The 19,292-nt window shown below is 38.1% G+C and overlaps 1 protein-coding gene across 1 annotated transcript; it reads right to left on the reverse strand.

The window, feature by feature from the left end:
- Positions 1-3,188: 3,188 nt before the first annotated feature.
- si:dkey-283b15.4 (cytohesin-2) lies at positions 3,189-18,860 on the reverse strand. Its single transcript, XM_034174686.1, has 12 exons — positions 18,670-18,860; positions 13,950-14,100; positions 11,911-11,977; positions 11,541-11,659; positions 11,373-11,453; positions 11,041-11,153; positions 10,394-10,542; positions 7,684-7,795; positions 6,990-7,066; positions 6,084-6,155; positions 5,783-5,937; positions 3,189-5,699 (listed from the first exon to the last, which is right to left on the reverse strand). The coding sequence occupies exons 1-12, from the start codon at positions 18,734-18,736 to the stop codon at positions 5,612-5,614; spliced, it is 1,251 nt and encodes a 416-aa protein (XP_034030577.1). The 5' UTR covers positions 18,737-18,860; the 3' UTR covers positions 3,189-5,611.
- Positions 18,861-19,292: the final 432 nt, after the last annotated feature.

A 19,292-nucleotide genomic window follows, 5' to 3' on the forward strand; every position in this document is an offset into this window, starting at 1 on the left:
AATAAACACATTCACACTCTCACTCACACCTACGGTCAGTTTCACCTCATCAGTTCATTGAACCTGCATGTCTTTGGGAGGAAGCCGGAGCACCCAGAAAGAACTATGGGAACAACATACAAACTTCACACACAAAGGACCAGTTTGGAATCAAACCCGGGACTTTCTCACTGGGAGGCAACCATGGTAACCACTAATCCACTGTGCTGCCCAAATGCATTTACAGTAGTGTTCAGAATAATAGTAGTGCTATGTGACTAAAAAGATTAATCCAGGTTTTGAGTATATTTCTTATTGTTACATGGGAAACAAGGTACCAGTAGATTCAGTAGATTCTCACAAATCCAACAAGACCAAGCATTCGTGATATGCACACTCTTAAGGCTATGAAATTGTATAGTAGCACCTGCTGTTGACGCTACAATCTCAAAACTATATCTGCAAGGCATTTATTTTGTTGGTTTGGAACCAAGATTTTGCTCATTTACTAGTGTGCTTGGGTCATTGTCTTGTTGAAACACCCATTTCAAGGGCATGTCCTCTTCATCATAAGGCAACATGACCTCTTCAAGTATTTTGACATATCCAAACTGATCCATGATACCTGGTATGCGATATATAGGCCCAACACCATAGTACAACCCCTGGCAAAAATTATGGAATCACCGGCCTCGGAGGATGTTCATTCAGTTGTTTAATTTTGTAGAAAAAAAGCAGATCACAGACATGACACAAAACTAAAGTCATTTCAAATGGCAACTTTCTGGCTTTAAGAAACTGTATAAGAAATCAAGAAAAAAAAATTGTGGCAGTCAGTAACGGTTACTTTTTTTAGACCAAGCAGAGGGGAAAAAAATATAGACTCACTCAATTCTGAGGAATAAATTATGGAATCACCCTGCAAATTTTCATCCCCAAAACTAACACCTGCATCAAATCAGATCTGCTCGTTAGTCTGCATCTAAAACGGAGTGATCACACCTTGGAGAACTGTTGCACCAAGTGGACTGACATGAATCATGGCTCCAACACGAGAGATGTCAATTGAAACAAAGGAGAGGATTATCAAACTCTTAAAAGAGGGTAAATCATCATGCAATGTTGCAAAAGATGCTGGTTGTTCACAGTCAGCTGTGTCTAAACTCTGGACCAAATATAAACAACATGGGAAGGTTGTTAAAGGCAAACATACTGGTAGACCAAGGAAGACATCAAAGCGTCAAGACAGAAAACTTAAAGCAATATGTCTCAAAAATCGAAAATGTACAACAAAACAAATGAGGAATGAATGGGAAGAAACTGGAGTCAACGTCTGTGACCGAACTGTAAGAAACCGCCTAAAGGAAATGGGATTTACATACAGAAAAGCTAAACGAAAGCCATCATTAACACCTAAACAGAAAAAAACAAGGTTACAATGGGCTAAGAAAAAGCAATCGTGGACTGTGGATGACTGGATGAAAGTCATATTCAGTGATGAATCTTGAATCTGCATTGGGCAAGGTGATGATGCTGGAACTTTTGTTTGGTGCCGTTCCAATGAGATTTATAAAGATGACTGCCTGAAGAGAACATGTAAATTTCCACAGTCATTGATGATATGGGGCTGCATGTCAGGTAAAGGCACTGGGGAGATGGCTGTTATGTCAGGGTAGGATTTCTTCATGCTTCAGACAGGTGGTGACGTTCTTGTCCTAGCTATGCATGCAATATTTGCTTCAAATTGGGAGACTGTTATCCCAACTAACTAGAAGAAAGGACTTGCTGTTCCGGGATTGCAACAATCACAGGAAAATTACACTCTGTGTCAGACAGGGTGCTTGCAAGAGTCATTCGTAATAGGATTCAGTGCCAGCTGCTTGCTATACAACCAAGCAGTCTGGATTAACACCCAAGAAGTCACTGAACACAAGTGTGAATGACTATCAGCAGTGATTCTTTGCAGCACATATTGATTTTTGCAAAGAATTTAAGTGGGTTGTTTTTTGGGATATCACCATGTGCAGAATTTCCAATAATTTGCAACACTTTTTACCAAAATTGGGCTACCCCTGGGTAAATTGGGTAAACTCTTGTATAAACTGAAATGGATCTTTGTCACCACTTTTTGGCATTTTTAGCCCATACAATTCAGTCCAACCTATACCTTTTTGGAATCCCTATGATCAGACAAATAATGCGGTATATTCAGATTGGAGGAATGATTGGAGGATTTATTATTGACCCCTGTGTAATTCTTCACTGACCACAACCTGGCTAGAGCTGCCACCCTGGGATGGCCACCTTATAGTTTTATGTAGGCCATAGCATACTGAGCTTGGATTGCAAGTGCCATTAGTCAGATTAGGTCAAAATTGGCTTTGTGTTCGTAGACTAATAGAGAATTAAGGACAGAGCAGTGGTTTGCCTGCCTGGCTGCCAATCCAGGCCAGGGTGGTTTCAAACTGGAGTGGATCTGGTGACACGAGTGGATGTACACCTCCCTGACCTGCAAACCTTATGTATTCTTACTTGTATGTTTGTTCAGTGAACAAATTAGTATAATTTGCTACATGTATTTCACAATAACACCATCTCTATTACATATATAACCATTAGACATTTCCTAGAAATTTGTCATTGTTGTGATCCTGTCATTTCTAAAAATGTTCTGGCCTTGACTGTATATTTATTACTGTTGTGTATGTAATATATACTGTATTTCATTATTCACGTAAGGCATCTAAGTATTATGTCAAAATAAATAAATGTGTAAGATATATGTATCAATTCTGCGTTTATCGTGAAGTTCAAACACAAGGCTAACTCAGGTAAACAGCAATCTCACTGCTGGTTTATATTGTTGGCACAGTCTCAATATTCTCAATCACACACTTATGAAGCTGCCAGTTTGCTGTGTCATACATCACAACTCATTTGGGACCCAAATACCTTATAAATCACACTTAAGCCAAAAACATGCCTTTGACAGAGTCTTGGCTCCATCCTTTTATACAGAGCCACCTTCAACTTTCATGGTTTCAACAACCAACCATTGCCCCACATTTTATGAAAAATGTGCTACCTTCATTTTTGAATACAATGACCCGATTAAAGTTCCTGGATCGCTGTTAAAACCACACTGCATTAGTCCAGGTAGCTCACCTCATTATTGAAGAACCACATCAAAATAACTCAAACACAAAACATCCATTTATCTTTTATTATTACACAGTAGATTACTGGCAGCAGTGTGTATCATGTTTTTCCTTTTGCTACATTTACAGATGATCTACCCATCTTCACCTCACAGTCAATAAAAATAAATAAATACAAAATAAACATTTTCTTAAAAAGGTTGTACTACAGCTTGCCGTCTCTCAGGATCACAGAAACCATATTTTTTGGCTCAAACTTGATCATTTCAGTGTTTGTTAAATGAAAACATTTGATGCCCCCATATGAATTTGGCAACTTTGCACTTCAAAAATATCCCGAAAGCAAAGACCCACAAACAGTCATAACATCTGATGTGAAGAAGCACTGATTACAAATATAAAGTGAGGCATTTGTCAGTTTAATGTTTTTGTACCCTAAATCTGCATCTTTAAGTTCCAGTCTTACTGCAGCGTTAAATGTACCGTTTGTGATCAGTAAGACAAAATGATGTGCACGAGGTGAACAAATAAAGCTCCATATGTGGGTCAGAATACCAAATGGCTTCCGCTACAGCTGAACCTGACCAGGTGGCGGCATTATATCTGTACGCAGATCACAGCACCTCCTTCAGCTTTTTACAGTGTGTGATCATCGACGCTACAGAGCGCGAGTACTGTCAGTCAAAATAACAGCATTTTCTTCAGAACAACAAAATGCGTAAAGTGCAGTAGACAGTTATAGTGATGTTATTCCTACTACAATCTAAAAACTAGTCAAACTAGCTTATCGAGTTACATGTAAAGCAAAGCAGTCTTTTTAGCAAGAAAATAGTTACTGATTCATTAGATTTGAAAAAGGTTTACACAACTGAATTTAGTGTTCTCTGTGTTATCGCTTCATGAAAACAAAACATTAGCTATTTATCTGCAGTACAACTGATTTCTTCCCCCATTTCATAAAATAAAAAGGTTCCTCAAGCTTTCAAGTTTAAATAAGGAAGCAACAAATGTTTGCTGCTTCTACTTTTCTGAATCTGGAAAAAACAATGAAGCCAGAGCAAAACAACTGAAACATCTAATTTTCAAAAGTCAAAATAACTAAAGATGATTTAGTTTGTGCACAATTCAACTTCAACATTAATAGTTGAATTCTCAAACTGCTGATTATCCTCAAATCAACAGGAATTAATAATACTTCAAATCAGTGCACTAACATGATCAGAGATGCATTGGTTAGCAACATGCAGGCCTACAGTAGTTTGTACAAAAATCTGATTCAACAAAAGAAAGAATAAATAATATTTTCTATGCATATTGTAAACAAATACTAATGTATTTACAGAAAAGTACACATTGTAATGAGCTGCCTTTATGATTTCTAAAACTCACCCTAACAGTTTAATGTCTGACAGTTATTACTCCTACCAGTGTTCACTGAATAATGCTCGAGTTAAGAGAAGAAGAAAACCATTTGTTTGCTCAGTACCGCGTTATAACAAGCCCCCAGACTGGTGCTACAGTTTTCTACCCAACACTGATTACGTGAACTTTTATCTCTGTTAAAAACTATGATACTATGAAGAAGTGAACACAATCCAGTGTCAATTAATTGCCTTTTTGTTTCAACATTCTGACTTCAACTGATTGCTTAAACCTCCCTGAAAACCAATTTAATCTTACTGCTTGACTTCACATTTTATCTGGGCTAAGGATGATGACAAAAGGCAACTTCTTATTGAACATCAAAAATATAAATGTGTAGGCTTTGCTACCGCCGAAAAGGTCATATTCACACTATTGCAGATGTTTTTCCCCCCAAAGGTTTTCTGTTCACACCACAGTTACCAGATCATTTTACAAAAGTCTACTCTACACATGTAAATGAAAAATACATGAACCAAACATCTTCATAAGGCATGCACAAGCTGCTTTTCCAGCAGCGTTATGCCGGTTCTGCCGAGCAACTTTCTGTTTGTGCTTTCAAGAGCAAGCGCATTGGAAAAAGTGCAACAACAATAATTAGATCCCTAAATTCACAAGAACTGCGGTGTTTACAAAAAAAAAAGTCCAGGCTTTAGTGTCAGTGAGGGGAGGGGAAACGTGTTTGCAAAGTGACCTGTATTACTGGGAATAAAGCTGAAGATTTTTACAGTTCACTTGTTTTGTAGTATGAAGCTGGGACAAGGGGGCACTCTGGCTTTAGTGTGTCGGGTGAAATATCACAGCGCAGTGTAAAAACCAAGTGAAAAGGCAGCCAGAGTGTGCGCGTTCTTCACTCTGAATGTGGCTTTCAAACGTCTTACAGACAGGACAGCAAAGAGTCCTCACAGCGGGAAGAGGGTGTGCTGAAAACAGGAGATGGGGAACAAATCTTACGCACATGTAGGCAGAAGTTGGGAGAAAACCAAGTCTGTGTTGGAAGGAGAGATGAGGACATCAAAGGAAGACAGGGAAAGATAAATGAAGGGAAACCTTTATGGTTGCTCCTCCTTTTTCTTCAGCGATATACGTTTCTTCCTTGCAGCAAGCATTTCGTAGAAGGGATCCACACTGACGGCAGATCTAAAGATATGAAATGAAAGCTCTAATGTTGATAACTTTCCCCACAGGTCTACATCACCCTCCCCCACTTTTCATTAACTCACTTAATGCTGTGAATCCATTCATCCTTCTCCTCAGGTGTGGGGGCAGAGATACGGTAGACCATGTGGTTTCCTTCCACTACTCTCCCGTCAGCCTCTGTCTTACATGCCTTTATCAGCTGCCCACGGTTATTGGGGATGTACAGCTCAAAGCAGTTCTATTGTAGAAACGATGAGGTGAATGAACATCTTGATAACACACCGAGAACCAAGACCACCATCAAAACCCAGTATTCCTCTGTTTGTCCTCAAATCTACTGAAGTGCAAACATACAGGTGGACAGCCAATGAGAATGCAACGCACCGGCTTCCTGGGGTCTTCTACCTCACGGATGCTAAGATTCTCCAGTGGAATTATGCCTCGTGGTTCTTTATCCTGTTAGAAAACACAAACAATCACAGCAAATTAGTGCTGAATGAGTTATCACAACACTCCTCTCATGTTATACAATATGTGTGTCAAATCAATCCCTTAATAAATTTCAAAATGCAACAACTACAAATTCAACCAATCATGGCATTAGCAGCAGAAGCTCGAAATTCTGCCTTAGTCACACAAATTTACGCAATAATTAGTTATAATGGCTTTAAAGTTTCTCCTATTTGGAAAAAACATTTTAATTTGTCAGTATGAGGTTCTCAGTGAAAACAGCTTTAAATTTTAATCATCAATAAATCATGATATTCTAGAGGTGATTGGAACAAATGTTTTCAGACCAAAGCTGCAGCATTAGCCCCATTTTGCTCATCTTTCCTTAAAGCCCACTGAGGCAGTTTACATAAAATATGCCATCATATGGTTAAACTTAAAGACTCTGTTTTTAGCTAGCCAATCACAGATGCTGAGCAGTAATGTTCCCTTTTCCCCTGAAATAATGAGTTATGAATTCTCTAGTAATGAGAAGCCATGTTTTGATGACCCAAGTACAGAGGTCCCAACCCTTTTGATTAGTGTCATGACACTGGTTAATCCGGAAGTTATAAACTATGTCTAATAAAACAGAACACAGAGGTTAACAGTTTTTCTTCCACGTGTAAACTGTAACAGTTCAGTAAGCACTAGAATTAAGATAATATTTACCCATTTTGACATGTTTGTTTGTTTCAATTTAGCTTCCCCCACCACTATTTGTTCTGATTGCTAAAACCTCAACCTTTTTTTAAATATACAGTATAGTGACAAATTTATTTAAACATCACAAACACTTACTGTGGTATATTCAAAGTAATACAGGCAGTTGTCTGTAAGAATGAACCATCGACGTTTCCAAGTTTTCACTCGCCCCCCTGAAACACAATAACACAGTAACGATGAGTCTGACACCAGAAGAGAGACCCAAGTTTAAAATATGCTACTCTACAATCTCACTGATGACTACTGTCTCTAGATCATTATAACTACAACTAGGGCAGTACATACCTCCTGAGAAAATAAGCAGCAGCAGCAGAGTGTGGAAATCACAGTGAAGAAGAACAAAAGGGACCAGAGGATTTAGAGCGAAATATTGGACAAAAAGAGAGAAGGGGGAGGAAGAAGGAGAAGATATTAGTGGCACACAGATCATAGGCCACGCCATGCAAAAAGAAACCTTTCAGATCTTTAAATTGATGATGGGATGCAAGAATGTGAGTGCTGAACTCATCCCTTGTTAAGCATCATGCTATGGCCAAATCTATATGCCATAACAGTGTAGGCTGGCAATTAAATTAGAAGCAAAGTACCAAAGAACATGACAAAAGGACAAGTACATCAACATATAAAGCTTCAGGAGAAAACAGAATAAAGTCCACACAGGAAATATATTTGTAACACTCATATACTGTATCTGCCAGGAGCACTGTTCAAATATCTTTGCTAAAGTCAACATTCAGGATTGTGGTACTCCCCAGTAGCATCATCTCACCAAGTTTGAGAAGCCAGCCTTCTCTGTCAGGGTTGAAGAAGGTGTGCGTCAAGTCATTGCCATCATCTTCTGGGATTTTAAAGGGCTCATTCTTAATGCTTTCATAAAGATTCTGGAAAAAGATCATCCATTAATCTGTTTGTAAAGATCAATTGAACTGCCCAACAGTGGCGGCCATTCTCCAAAACATCTCAACTTAAGACCTTAGAGGGCGTCAAGACATGTAAAACCTCCATACCAAAACAGTATCTTGCAGGTCACAAAATTAGGTGACTGTAAGTTCACCATCTTCATTGCACAAAGCAGCCAAGGATAAACTTGTTTTTTGCCCGATCCCCATTTCCAAAACTCCCTCTGGCCATTGACTGATCCCTGATATAATTCACTGTGTTAGAGGCACCGTCAGCCGTGACTCTAGTTTCTTTTGTGTCCATGGACTACTTGCACTGGTAGTGCACATATACTTGCAAAACACGAACAGGCTTGTGAGGAGGGTTTCTAATCTAAATCAGCACCTTTATCACAGATGCTAGGAAAATAAATACATTATTTCATCTGCTGCCTTCTTTTTCTATTGTTGGAAAAAAAAGCATCACTACCAACTCCTCTTCCTATGATGTCTGCCTCAGCCCCAGCTTAGTCACAAACCCACAGCTGACCTAACGTCCACCAGAGTCATGTGTGAAATGTGCTCAGGCGTGCTTAGTATGTGGGTGTGCCCTGGCTTCTTCTAACTTATTTTTCTCCTCCTGCTCTTTCCCTCCCTGTCTTGACCTTTTTCATAAGTCTCCTCTATACAGTATGTCTGGGTGGAGAAGCTAATACACATCACCTACTACTCATTTTGGGCCAATCAGATATTTACAGTAGTGTTCAGAATAATAGTAGTGCTATGTGACTAAAAAGATTAATCCAGGTTTTGAATATATTTCTTGTTACATGGGAAACAAGGTACCAGTAGATTCAGTAGATTCTCACAAATCCAACAAGACCAAGCATTCATGATATGCACACTCTTAAGGCTATGAAATTGGGCTATTAGTAAAAAAAAAGTAGAAAAGGGAGTGTTCACAATAATAGTAGTATCTGCTGTTGATGGTACAAACTCAAAACTATTATGTTCAAACTTCTTTTTTAGCAATCCTGTGAATCACTAAACTAGTATTTAGTTGTATAACCACAGTTTTTCATGATTTCTTCACATCTACAAGGCATTAATTTTGTTGGTTTGGAACCAAGGTTTTGCTCGTTTACTAGTGTGCTTGGGGTCACTGTCTTGTTTAAACACCCATTTCAAGGACATGTCCTCTTCAGCATAAGGCAACATGACATCTTCAAGTATTTTGACATATCCAAACTGATCCATGATACCTGGTATGCGATATATAGGCCCAACACCATAGTAGGAGAAACATGCCCATATCATGATGTTTGCACCACCATGCTTCACTGTCTTCACTGTGAACTGTGGCTTGAATTCAGAGTTTGGGGGTCGTCTCACAAACTGTCTGCGGCCCTTGGACCCAAAAAGAACAATTTTACTCTCATCAATCCACAAAATATTCCTCCATTTCTCTTTAGGCCAGTTGATGTGCTCTTTGGCAAATTGTAACCTCTTCTGCACGTCTTTAATTTAACAGAGGGACTTTGTGGGGGATTCCTGCAAAGAAATTAGCTTCACACAGGCGTCTTCTAACTCTCACAGCACTTAAAGGTAACTCTAAAGGTAACATCCTGGAGCTGATTAATGGGTGAGCCTTTGCCATTCTGGTTATTCTTCTATCCATTTTGATGGTTGTTTTCCATTTTCTTCCACGCGTCTCTGTTTTTTTGTCCATTTTAAAGCACTGGAGATCATTGTAGATGAACAGCCTATAATGTTTTGCACCTGCGTATAAGTTTTCCCCTCTCCAATCAACTTTTTAATCAAACTACGCTGTTCTTCTGAACAATGTCTTGAACGTCCCATTTTCCTCAGGCTTTCAAAGAGAAAAGCATGTTGAACAGGTGCTGGCTTCATCCTTAAATAGGGGACACCTGATTCACACCTGTTTGTTCCACAAAATTGACGAACTCACTGACTGAATGCCACACTACTATTATTGTGAACACCCCCTTTTCTACTTTTTTTTTTCCTAATAGCCCAATTTCATATCCTTAAGAGTGTGCATATCATGAATGCTTGGTCTTGTTGGATTTGTGAGAATCTACTGGTACCTTGTTTCCCATGTAACAAGAAATATACTCAAAACCTGGATTAATCTTTTTAGTCACATAGCACTACTATTATTCTGAACACTACTGTATATTTAAAAAAAAAAAGAAAAAGAAAAGCCACCCCATACAGTCAAATATGCAGCTTGTGCTTCATATCCATGAGCCACTTAAGACAAAAACAGACCAGTGTTACTGTAATTGGATGTGATCCACAGAACTGATAAATAAAGGAGCCGAAAAGCACACAGGTGGCTGTGACTGAGCCAGTCTGTATCAGCTGCATAACTAGTGGACGTTTAATATAACTCTTGCATTTATAACAACAGATAAAGGGTGGCAGGTGCCCATTCTGGAGTGACACACAAGTAACAGATTCTACTGTGGAGGTGAAATTTTAGCAGCCTGTTCCTATGGGGGGGAGGTTAGCCTCCAGCACAAATATATTGAGACATTCATCAGTTAGACAGGAAAGCCAATGGTGCACTCATCATACTCTAAGGAGCTCCTCAGGTAGGTCTCCCCCCTCGTTGATGCCCCTGTTCATGGAGATGAACCGGTCAACTCCAGGTTTGTCCCTCACATTGGGGTTATGGAGGCTGGTGTTCAGCATAATGATGGCAAATGACAGCACATAACATGTGTCTGTGAAGAGAAAAGCAACAGAACACAGCACTGTTGAACCGTGAAAATGCAAGGCACATGAAATTTATGTACAGTGATTAAGAGTCTCAAAAATCATACTATCATTTAACAAATTAACAGTTGCTTTTGACCAGGATTCAAACCAATCAAAATTCCTGAAAATGAACTCTATTTTGCAAAGTGCATACAATTGCACAATAATCTACCAAGTTTGCTCTTAAAATAAAATAAATAGACATAATATTGTGGAAAAGAAACTACTGAAAACCTGCTTAAACTCAGACTGTAGACTGACAAGCCTTACAGCTCAGGACTTTTGATTTAACGGGCTCACTTTTTACATTACCAACACTGTACTCCCTTTCTTCTTGGTCATGATTTAAAAAGGACAGTCTCACAGCCTCACAGATAATGTCAAAAAATGTTACATGAGAGACATATTAGTGACAATCTACCCCAGGTAAAATGTAGTGTGAATGCAAGCGTGTTTGTGTCTACCAGTGCTCTGGAAGACGCCGGGGTTGCAGTGGCAGTATCTCTGAGCAAATGCCTCCATCATTCTGTCAATCTTCTGCGCTTCACCAGGCAAACGGAAACTCCACAGGAATTGTCTGCAGTGGTTTAGGTCAAGACAGAGTCAAAAACACACACACGCACACGCACACGCACACGCACACGCACACACACACACACACACACACCAGAAGGTAGATCTCTCAATAGCAACTAAAGCCCTCACACTTAATTGATTCCTTATAACCTGATATGACCACAGTAGGTTTGCTTTCCAGATAACTAAGGGTCTAATGGGGCAAATTTTGACAGTTTACCTCAGGGCCTGTACCAGGTTGAGATCAGTAAACTCATGGAGGTCAACAAAAGCCTGAAGAACTTTGATGTTGAAGTCATCCCTAAGGCAGAACACAATAATAAAGCACAGTTACAAATTGTTTTCAAGCAAGGAGAAAGATGAAATGCAATATTATAAAATTCAGCACCTTTCTCCGAGGTAATCTCCAATAGCCGTCTTGTTGAGACCTTCTCCTTTGTAAAGGAACTGAGCAATGTCCTCTGATGTATGTCTGAGCAGTTCGTTCTCCACTAGAAAAGTGATACCCTGCAAAGAGTGGGAAGAATCTGTCACCATACAGCGACTAAACACCAAAACAGCCAAGACCAAAGAATTAATTAATTAATAAAAATGATTTTTAAAAACAAACAAATAAATTATAAATTAAAAATATTAAATACAAAAATATTATTAAATATTTAAAATAAATAAAATGAATGTAAAAAACACAAATATTAAAAATATGAAATAAATATATTTAGTAATAATAATAATAATAATAATAAAAAGAACATTACCTTTTTAGGGTCCATGTTGAATTTCTTCCTCCCCATTGCAACATGCCTACTTTTCTGGAGTGTTTTACTGCAAAATTGAAAAATTTAATAAATAAAACAAAAAAGGGGGATGCAGCATAATCAGCTGACACACTTAGCCTTTTCTCTGCATGCTCACGCCATATATCAGTCACTAAGGGTGTATGTTAGTTTCTTCACAGGGTGACAGTGCACACAGCAGAAAGTGGCACTTACACACTGAAATGTTAAATGGAAGGATGACAGCCATGAAATCCTTAAATACCTAAACTGAACACAATACTGGCACTGGCGGAAACTTTTATGAATGTTAATTCAGTGTCATAAATCTTACATGATTACAAACTGCATCTGTAAATGTGACACTGGTGTATGACTCCACTTATAATTCAGCAGTGAGTCCTAAGTGTAGCGCTGTATTTATTTACTGCTTTTTTAAAAGATTCTTATCAGGTTCACTCAGTGAAAAAAAAGAAGTGTTTTTTATGTGATATAATCAGATCGGTATCTGTCTTTTTTTTTTATTAAAATGTGATATAATCAGATTAGTATCTGGCATCAGCCTATATCCTGAGTTTCTGAATTAGAAGATTTAAAAAATGGATTTTTGCATCAATAATGGTGATCCAAATGTCAGCTGGGAAATGTCTATTATGAGCAAAACTATGGCCAGAGAGAAAAACAGAGAGACCATGATTTACAATGAGTTGATAAGATAAGATGAGATTAGATCATTCTTTAATAGTCCCACAAAGGGGAAATTTACGGTGTTAGAGCGAGCACAGGGACAGTCACAGAGCAGTGCAAATACACAAAAATAAGGTAAAAGAAAAATAATTTCCAAAATACGGGAGTTAAGTTCTGTGTGGAATAAGAATATATACAGTAAAATAGTTTACATGATATACAAGCAGAAAAAATGTTTCATAATACTGTACATGAGTGTTCAAGTGATGCTGTAGACAAGTGTACAAGTATTACTGCACAGAATATGTAGTGTTTTTGCAAATGGCTGAAAAATTGTTACTATAATGATATTAATGATTTGAGTGATCCGAGTGGTCCACTGGGAACAGTGCTGGTTGTGGAGTCTGACAGCAGCAGGAAGGAAAGACCTGTGGTATTGCTGCTTCACGCACTTTGGGTGGAGCAGCCTGTCGCTGAAGGAGCATTCTAGTGCAGTCAGGGTGTCACTGATGGAGTGGGAGTCATTCTCCAGCAGGGATGACAGCTTAGCCATCATCATCCTTTCTCCCACCTCCTGCACTGAGTCCAGGGGACTTCCCAGGACAGAGCTGGCCTTCCAAATCACTTTGTCAAGCCTCCTCCTCGCAGCACTTGTGATACTGCAGCAGACCACTCTGTAAAAATGGCTGATGCCACTACAGAGTCCTCAGGAGTGCCCCCTGCACTCCAAAGGACCTGAGTCACCTCAGCAGGTAGAGTCTGCTTTGGCTTTTCTTATAAAGTGCAGTAGTGTTGTTTGACCAGTCTAGTTCATTGTTTAGGTGATAGACAATTCATTCCCACATTTTGATTAATTTATTGCCATGTTCTGATTAAACCATAGGAAGTACTGTACCTGGAACCACCACTTTTACTTCTGCAGAAATTCAGTATCACAGCAACCAAAGCCTCTAAGCCTTATCAGGTGGGAAAACACACACTGCCGTACATAGCCTCTAAGACTTCACTATACCCAGTGAAAAATCAGCAAAGTCTGGATTTAGTCAATTTTGCCTTCAATTAGCCTAATAAATAAAAAAGAAAATGTACCTTTAATTCAGACTGTGTTTTGGCTGGAATAAATGACCTGACAGCATCCACTTCTAATTTTGTCTTGTATACACAAATTAATCAAAACATGGGAACAAATTCATTAAAATTTTGGAATGAATTCATCAAAATCCACACACAAACTACAAGTATATGTTGTGCATATACAACAACAACAACTGAAGCAGTTAATGCAATACAATGTGGCATGTTTTTTATGGATGGAATCCTCTCATTCAATTTACCTTCCCTCTGTGCTGGTTTCCAATCCCTCTACTTCTAAAATGGCCTCTCTTAATTCCTCTCTGAGCCTCTGGATCTCCTGCAAAAGGATGCCCTTTCTCCTGCGGATGTCCTCCAGCTCAGAACGCTCCTCTGGGCTCAGGTCTACAGGGACTATAGGGAAAGAGCAGAAATAAATCATTAATGCTGCTGCAGATATCACAAATAGTAGGTAACTCATTATACTAGCAGAAGAAATATCTGTTAGTTAGAATGCATAATGCAAAAGACAAATAAATAACTGAAGTGACCGGATTATATTTGTCTTTTTCACAATCAAGTGTCTATCTATGGACACTATGTCCATTTCTCAAATAAAGTAATATAGTCATGTAAATACCACATTCTTTTGTTGCTCAGTGTGTCCATTTACCAATCATAAAATGTTAGAGCGTAGGAGCACAAAGATTTATTTATTTATTTTTTGCTGTGGATACTGGGATGTACAGTACCAGTCAAAAGCTGGGACACACTTTCCCATTTAGTTGTCAGAAAAATGCTGGCACACTTTTTTTTTAATAACTTGGTACCAACTGATTGCAATTAATGAGAGAATAGAGAATGAGAGAATTAATAAGAGAATAAACTGTTTGGAAAAGATGGTAAATAGCGGCCATGGGTGCTGTCATTTTTTTGGGGGGGGGGGGGGGGGGGGAGACAATGGTTATTGTCATCATCTTTGAACCTAAAGTCCAGTTATCCTAAGACATTGGGGCGTGGTTACTTTGAGTGACAGCTCCTATGTTGCCACTTCAGTCACCGTGAAGGCCTCTTTTTTAGTTTTTTATTACAAAAAAGTCATAAAGGTATAAATAATTAGGGGCGTGGTTACTTTGAGTGGCAGCTAGCTGCAGCTGCTGGCTGTTGTGGGAGACTGTGTTTGTTGTTTTGAGCATTTTATTACAAATATCTGTAATAATACAGCTTATTGTGTGGTTAATTCTCCAAGAGGATCATCTAAGATGTGTGTGTGCCAGTATTTGGGTCAAGTGAAATTATTGTGTGATATAATATTTTACGCTAATGGAATTAGCACTTTTAGCAGCTACCTATAGTTGAGCCATAATTACTGAGGAAAATAAATAAATAAATAAATCAGTAATCGTGGCTCCATCTGTTCAATTATAAATTTATGGGCTGCAGAAACAGACAAACAGAGACACACCTGTATAGAAGATGATTAAAAGTGGCAGTTGATAATTCATTATCATACTCTTATGAAAAAGAAACGCAATTGAGGCTTCATGTTTTAGAGTTTAAACATTAACATTCCTATCAATAACTATAAATATAACCAGCAACCAACAAACGTATGTTACGCTGCCTTCACTTGGATTGGAAATTGTAGCAATTGTAGACAAGAGACAACTGGTACCACCAACTGTCTGGTGGTGTAGTGGTGATACCTCAATGGCTTTTTGACAAAAGTTTTCAGAGCCTGTTTGTACAGGGATTCTATGGGCCTAACTGTTGTCTGGCTAGCCTGGCCCCAGCAAATGATACAATATGAAATATGTGAAAAAATTAAAGCATGCAAAAATATTTTGGCAGCCTCAGTAGACAGATTTCCAAAAATATGTTACAAATCAGGATAACAGAAATTTACAGTAAGTAAAGCAACTTTAAATTTCAGGTCAACATACAAACAAGAATAGGTGAAATCCTTTGGTCGGAAGACAATTACTCTATCCACTGAGCAATGACTGTGGCACATAGTCACAGTCATAGTCACACAGAAGATACAATACAAATGAGTGTGAAATAGCACATACAGTGCCCTCCAAACATACTTGAACACTTGGTATTTCACACATTTTAATTTGTTTCTGCCATTTCAAACACAAATAATAATAATAATTCCAAAATTATCGTCCTTAAACTTAAACTGAAAGTAAATTGCTACAACTTGATATAAATTAATTAAAAAATATAAAAGCCAAGAGGACTGCATAAGTAGTGGAAGGCTTTGGTATAATACCTGTAAATAATCAGTTTTATTGCCAGTTTTCTTCAGACAAGTCAAGGAATGGATACATGAACATTTCCAAGTCAATGAATATGTCTTGGACTTTATTTACATCATGAAGAAAAACAAACAGTATGGCACTCTATGGTAAATCTGTATGAAGCAGATAGTTCTCAAAAACTGAGTGACTGTGCAAGAAGGATATACAACCCCTGACAATAATTATGGAATCACCGGCCTAGGAGGATGTTCATTCAGTTGTTTAATTTTGTAGAAAAAAAGCAGATCACAGACATGACACAAAACTAAAGTCATTTCAAATGGCAACTTTCTGGCTTTAAGAAACACTATAAGAAATCAGGAAAAAAAATTGTGGCAGTCAGTAACGGTTACTTTTTTAGACCAAGCAGAGGGAAAAAAAATATGGAATCACTCAATTCTGAGGAAAAAAATAATGGAATCACCCTGTAAATTTTCATCCCCAAAACTCACATCTGTATCAAATCAGATCTGCTTGTTAGTCTGCATCTAAAAAGGAGTGATCACACCTTGGACAGCTGTTGCACCAAGTGGACTGACGTGAATCATGGCTCCAACACGAGAGATGTCAATTGAAACAAAGGAGAGGATTATCAAACTTTTAAAAGAGGGTAAATCATCACGCAATGTTGCAAAAGATGTTAGTTGTTCACAGTCAGCTGTGTCTAAACTCTGGACCAAATACAAACAACATGGGAAGGTTGTTAAAGGCAAACATACTGGTAGACCAAGGAAGACATCAAAGCATCAAGACAGAAAACTTAAAGCAATATGTCTCAAAAATAAAAAATGCACAACAAAACAAATGAGGAAGGAATGGGAGGAAACTGGAGTCAACATCTGTGACCGAACTGTAAGAAACCACCTAAAGGAAATGGGATTTACATACAGAAAAGCTAAACGAAAGCCATCATTAACACCTAAACAGAAAAAAACAAGGTTACAATGGGCTAAGGAAAAGCAATCGTGGACTGTGGATGACTGGATGAAAGTCATATTCAGTGATGAATCTCGAATCTGCATTGGGCAAGGTGATGATGCTGGAACTTTTGTTTGGTGCCGTTCCAATGAGATTTATAAAGATGACTGCCTGAAGAGAACATGTAAATTTCCACAGTCATTGATAATATGGGGCTGCATGTCAGGTAAAGGCACTGGGGAGATGGCTGTCATTACATCATCAATAAATGCACAAGTTTACGTTGATATTTTGGACACTTTTCTTATCCCATCAATTGAAAGGATGTTTGGGGATGATGAACTCATTTTTCAAGATGATAATGCATCTTGCCATACAGCAAAAACTGTGAAAACATTCCTTGCAAAAAGACACATAGGGTCAATGTCATGGTCTGCAAATAGTCCGGATCTTAATCCAATTGAAAATCTTTGGTGGAAGTTGAAGAAAATGGTCCATGACAAGGCTCCAACCTGCAAAGCTGATCTGGCAACAGCAATCAGAGAAAGTTGGAGCCAGACTGATGAGGAGTACTGTTTGTCACTCATTAAGTCCATGCCTCAGAGACAGCAAGCTGTTATAAAAAGCCAGAGGTGGTGCAACAAAATACTAGTGATGTGTTGGGGCATTCTTTTGTTTTTCATGATTCCATAATTTTTTCCTCCGAATTGAGTGATTCCATATTTTTTTCCCTCTGCTTGATCTAAAAAAGTAACCGTTACTGACTGCCACAATTTTTTTTCCTGATTTCTTATAGTGTTTCTTAAAGCCAGAAAGTTGCCATTTGAAATGACTTTAGTTTTGTGTCATGTCTGTGATCTGCTTTTTTTCTACAAAATTAAACAACTGAATGAACATCCTCCAAGGCCGGTGATTCCATAATTTTTGCCAAGGGTTGTAGAGTGAGGAAAGCCACCAAGACACCCAGACAACCCCGAAGAAGAGGGTTCTCTGGCTGTGATTGGAGAAATTGTGCATAGTGCATGTTTTGCATTTTGTATCCCCAGTTATACAGCTTCATGACGAAGTGGTATAGAGGAGGATTTTCTTAAAAAGAAGACCTGAAAGTTCAGCTACAATTTAACAGAAGGTACATCTGGAGATGCAAGCCTAGATTTGATGTTTTGGTGAAAGAAACAGGACAATGGATGCAGACAAACATTGAAGGGGATATTTACATTTTTATTTCTGAAGGTCAATAAAATAGACTACAAATAAAAAAGTGCATTTTTATTATAATTATTTAATATTATCTGATATCTATTTCGGCAAACAACTTGAGAAATTTGGAGAGTGCTTCAAGTACGAGTTTGAGAACAAACAACAACCGCGCCCATTTACAGATACGATTCTGATCAAAGTCGCTATTTCATGGACAAAAGCAGCAGCGGTTGATTTTAACAGGCGCATATGTGACTTGTAGCAGGTTCGAGACACAAGTGTCCAGCAGGATTAGCACCCCGGCGTTAGCCGGAATAATGTTTAGGATAGCTGGTGGGATCATTTTATGCTAACAATTCATCGCCGTTTCTTTAAACGAAAATGCGGTCTCTACATATTGTCACACTCTGGAGGAAAAGACGACAAACTGTGACTATTTTTATTTTGATATATTCAGTGAATGAAGTGTGTTAAACCTGAGAAAACAAACAGAGGAGCTAACATAACTAGCTAACGCTAGCTAGCGATAACCAAAACAAATCACAGTTAGCCTACTTACTGTAGTCCAGGTCATCCATTTTTGGCGCTTTACTTTTAGGCATAAATATTTCAGAGTCGACTGTCATTCAATATCAAAAAATTTTGGATATATGTATAAATATATCCTCAACAATACAGGAGAAATAAATTAAAATAAAAAAGGTAACAGCTATCGATGTCGAAAGTCTGAGTCGGAGACAAAGAAAGGGCGACACAGGAAGCAGCGTCCGGTTTTCTCCCATCTAGTTCCGGTCAGCTGTTCATAGGACAGGATAACAGTTAATTTTATTTATTTACCGTAGTTAATTTTATTCTGGTTTGGACATGAGGCTCAAAGATGTAATAGTCAGAAAACTGAAACGATCCAAATGGTTTGGAATTGTATTTTTAACATAATTCATAATTCATGTTATTGTGTAAAATAGATGTATACAAAAATGTATATAAAGACACATCATAACAATAAACAATGCAATGAAAAAACAATTAAAAATTTTAAAAACAATTTTAAAACCTGGTGGTGTTTGTGTTATAATACAAATCATAATTTATTTTAAAAACGTTAACACTAGGTGAGGAGACCACTTCTCGTGGTAAATTATTCCATATTCCAGTTGCTCGATTGGCTTGCTAAAATTTTTT

This window comes from Thalassophryne amazonica, chromosome 7, assembly GCF_902500255.1.
Source record: "Thalassophryne amazonica chromosome 7, fThaAma1.1, whole genome shotgun sequence".
NCBI lineage: Eukaryota > Metazoa > Chordata > Actinopteri > Batrachoidiformes > Batrachoididae > Thalassophryne > Thalassophryne amazonica.

Coding starts and splice junctions, on each gene's coding strand:
- si:dkey-283b15.4 (XM_034174686.1), bottom strand. CDS start 18,736: ATGACAGTCGACTCTGAAATATTTATGCCTAAAAGTAAAGCGCCAAAA. Junction 11,454..11,540: donor GGAGATTACCTCGGAGAAAG/GTGCTGAATTTT, acceptor GTTCTGCCTTAG/GGATGACTTCAACATCAAAG. Junction 6,156..6,989: donor ATTACTTTGAATATACCACA/GTAAGTGTTTGT, acceptor GTTTTCTAACAG/GATAAAGAACCACGAGGCAT.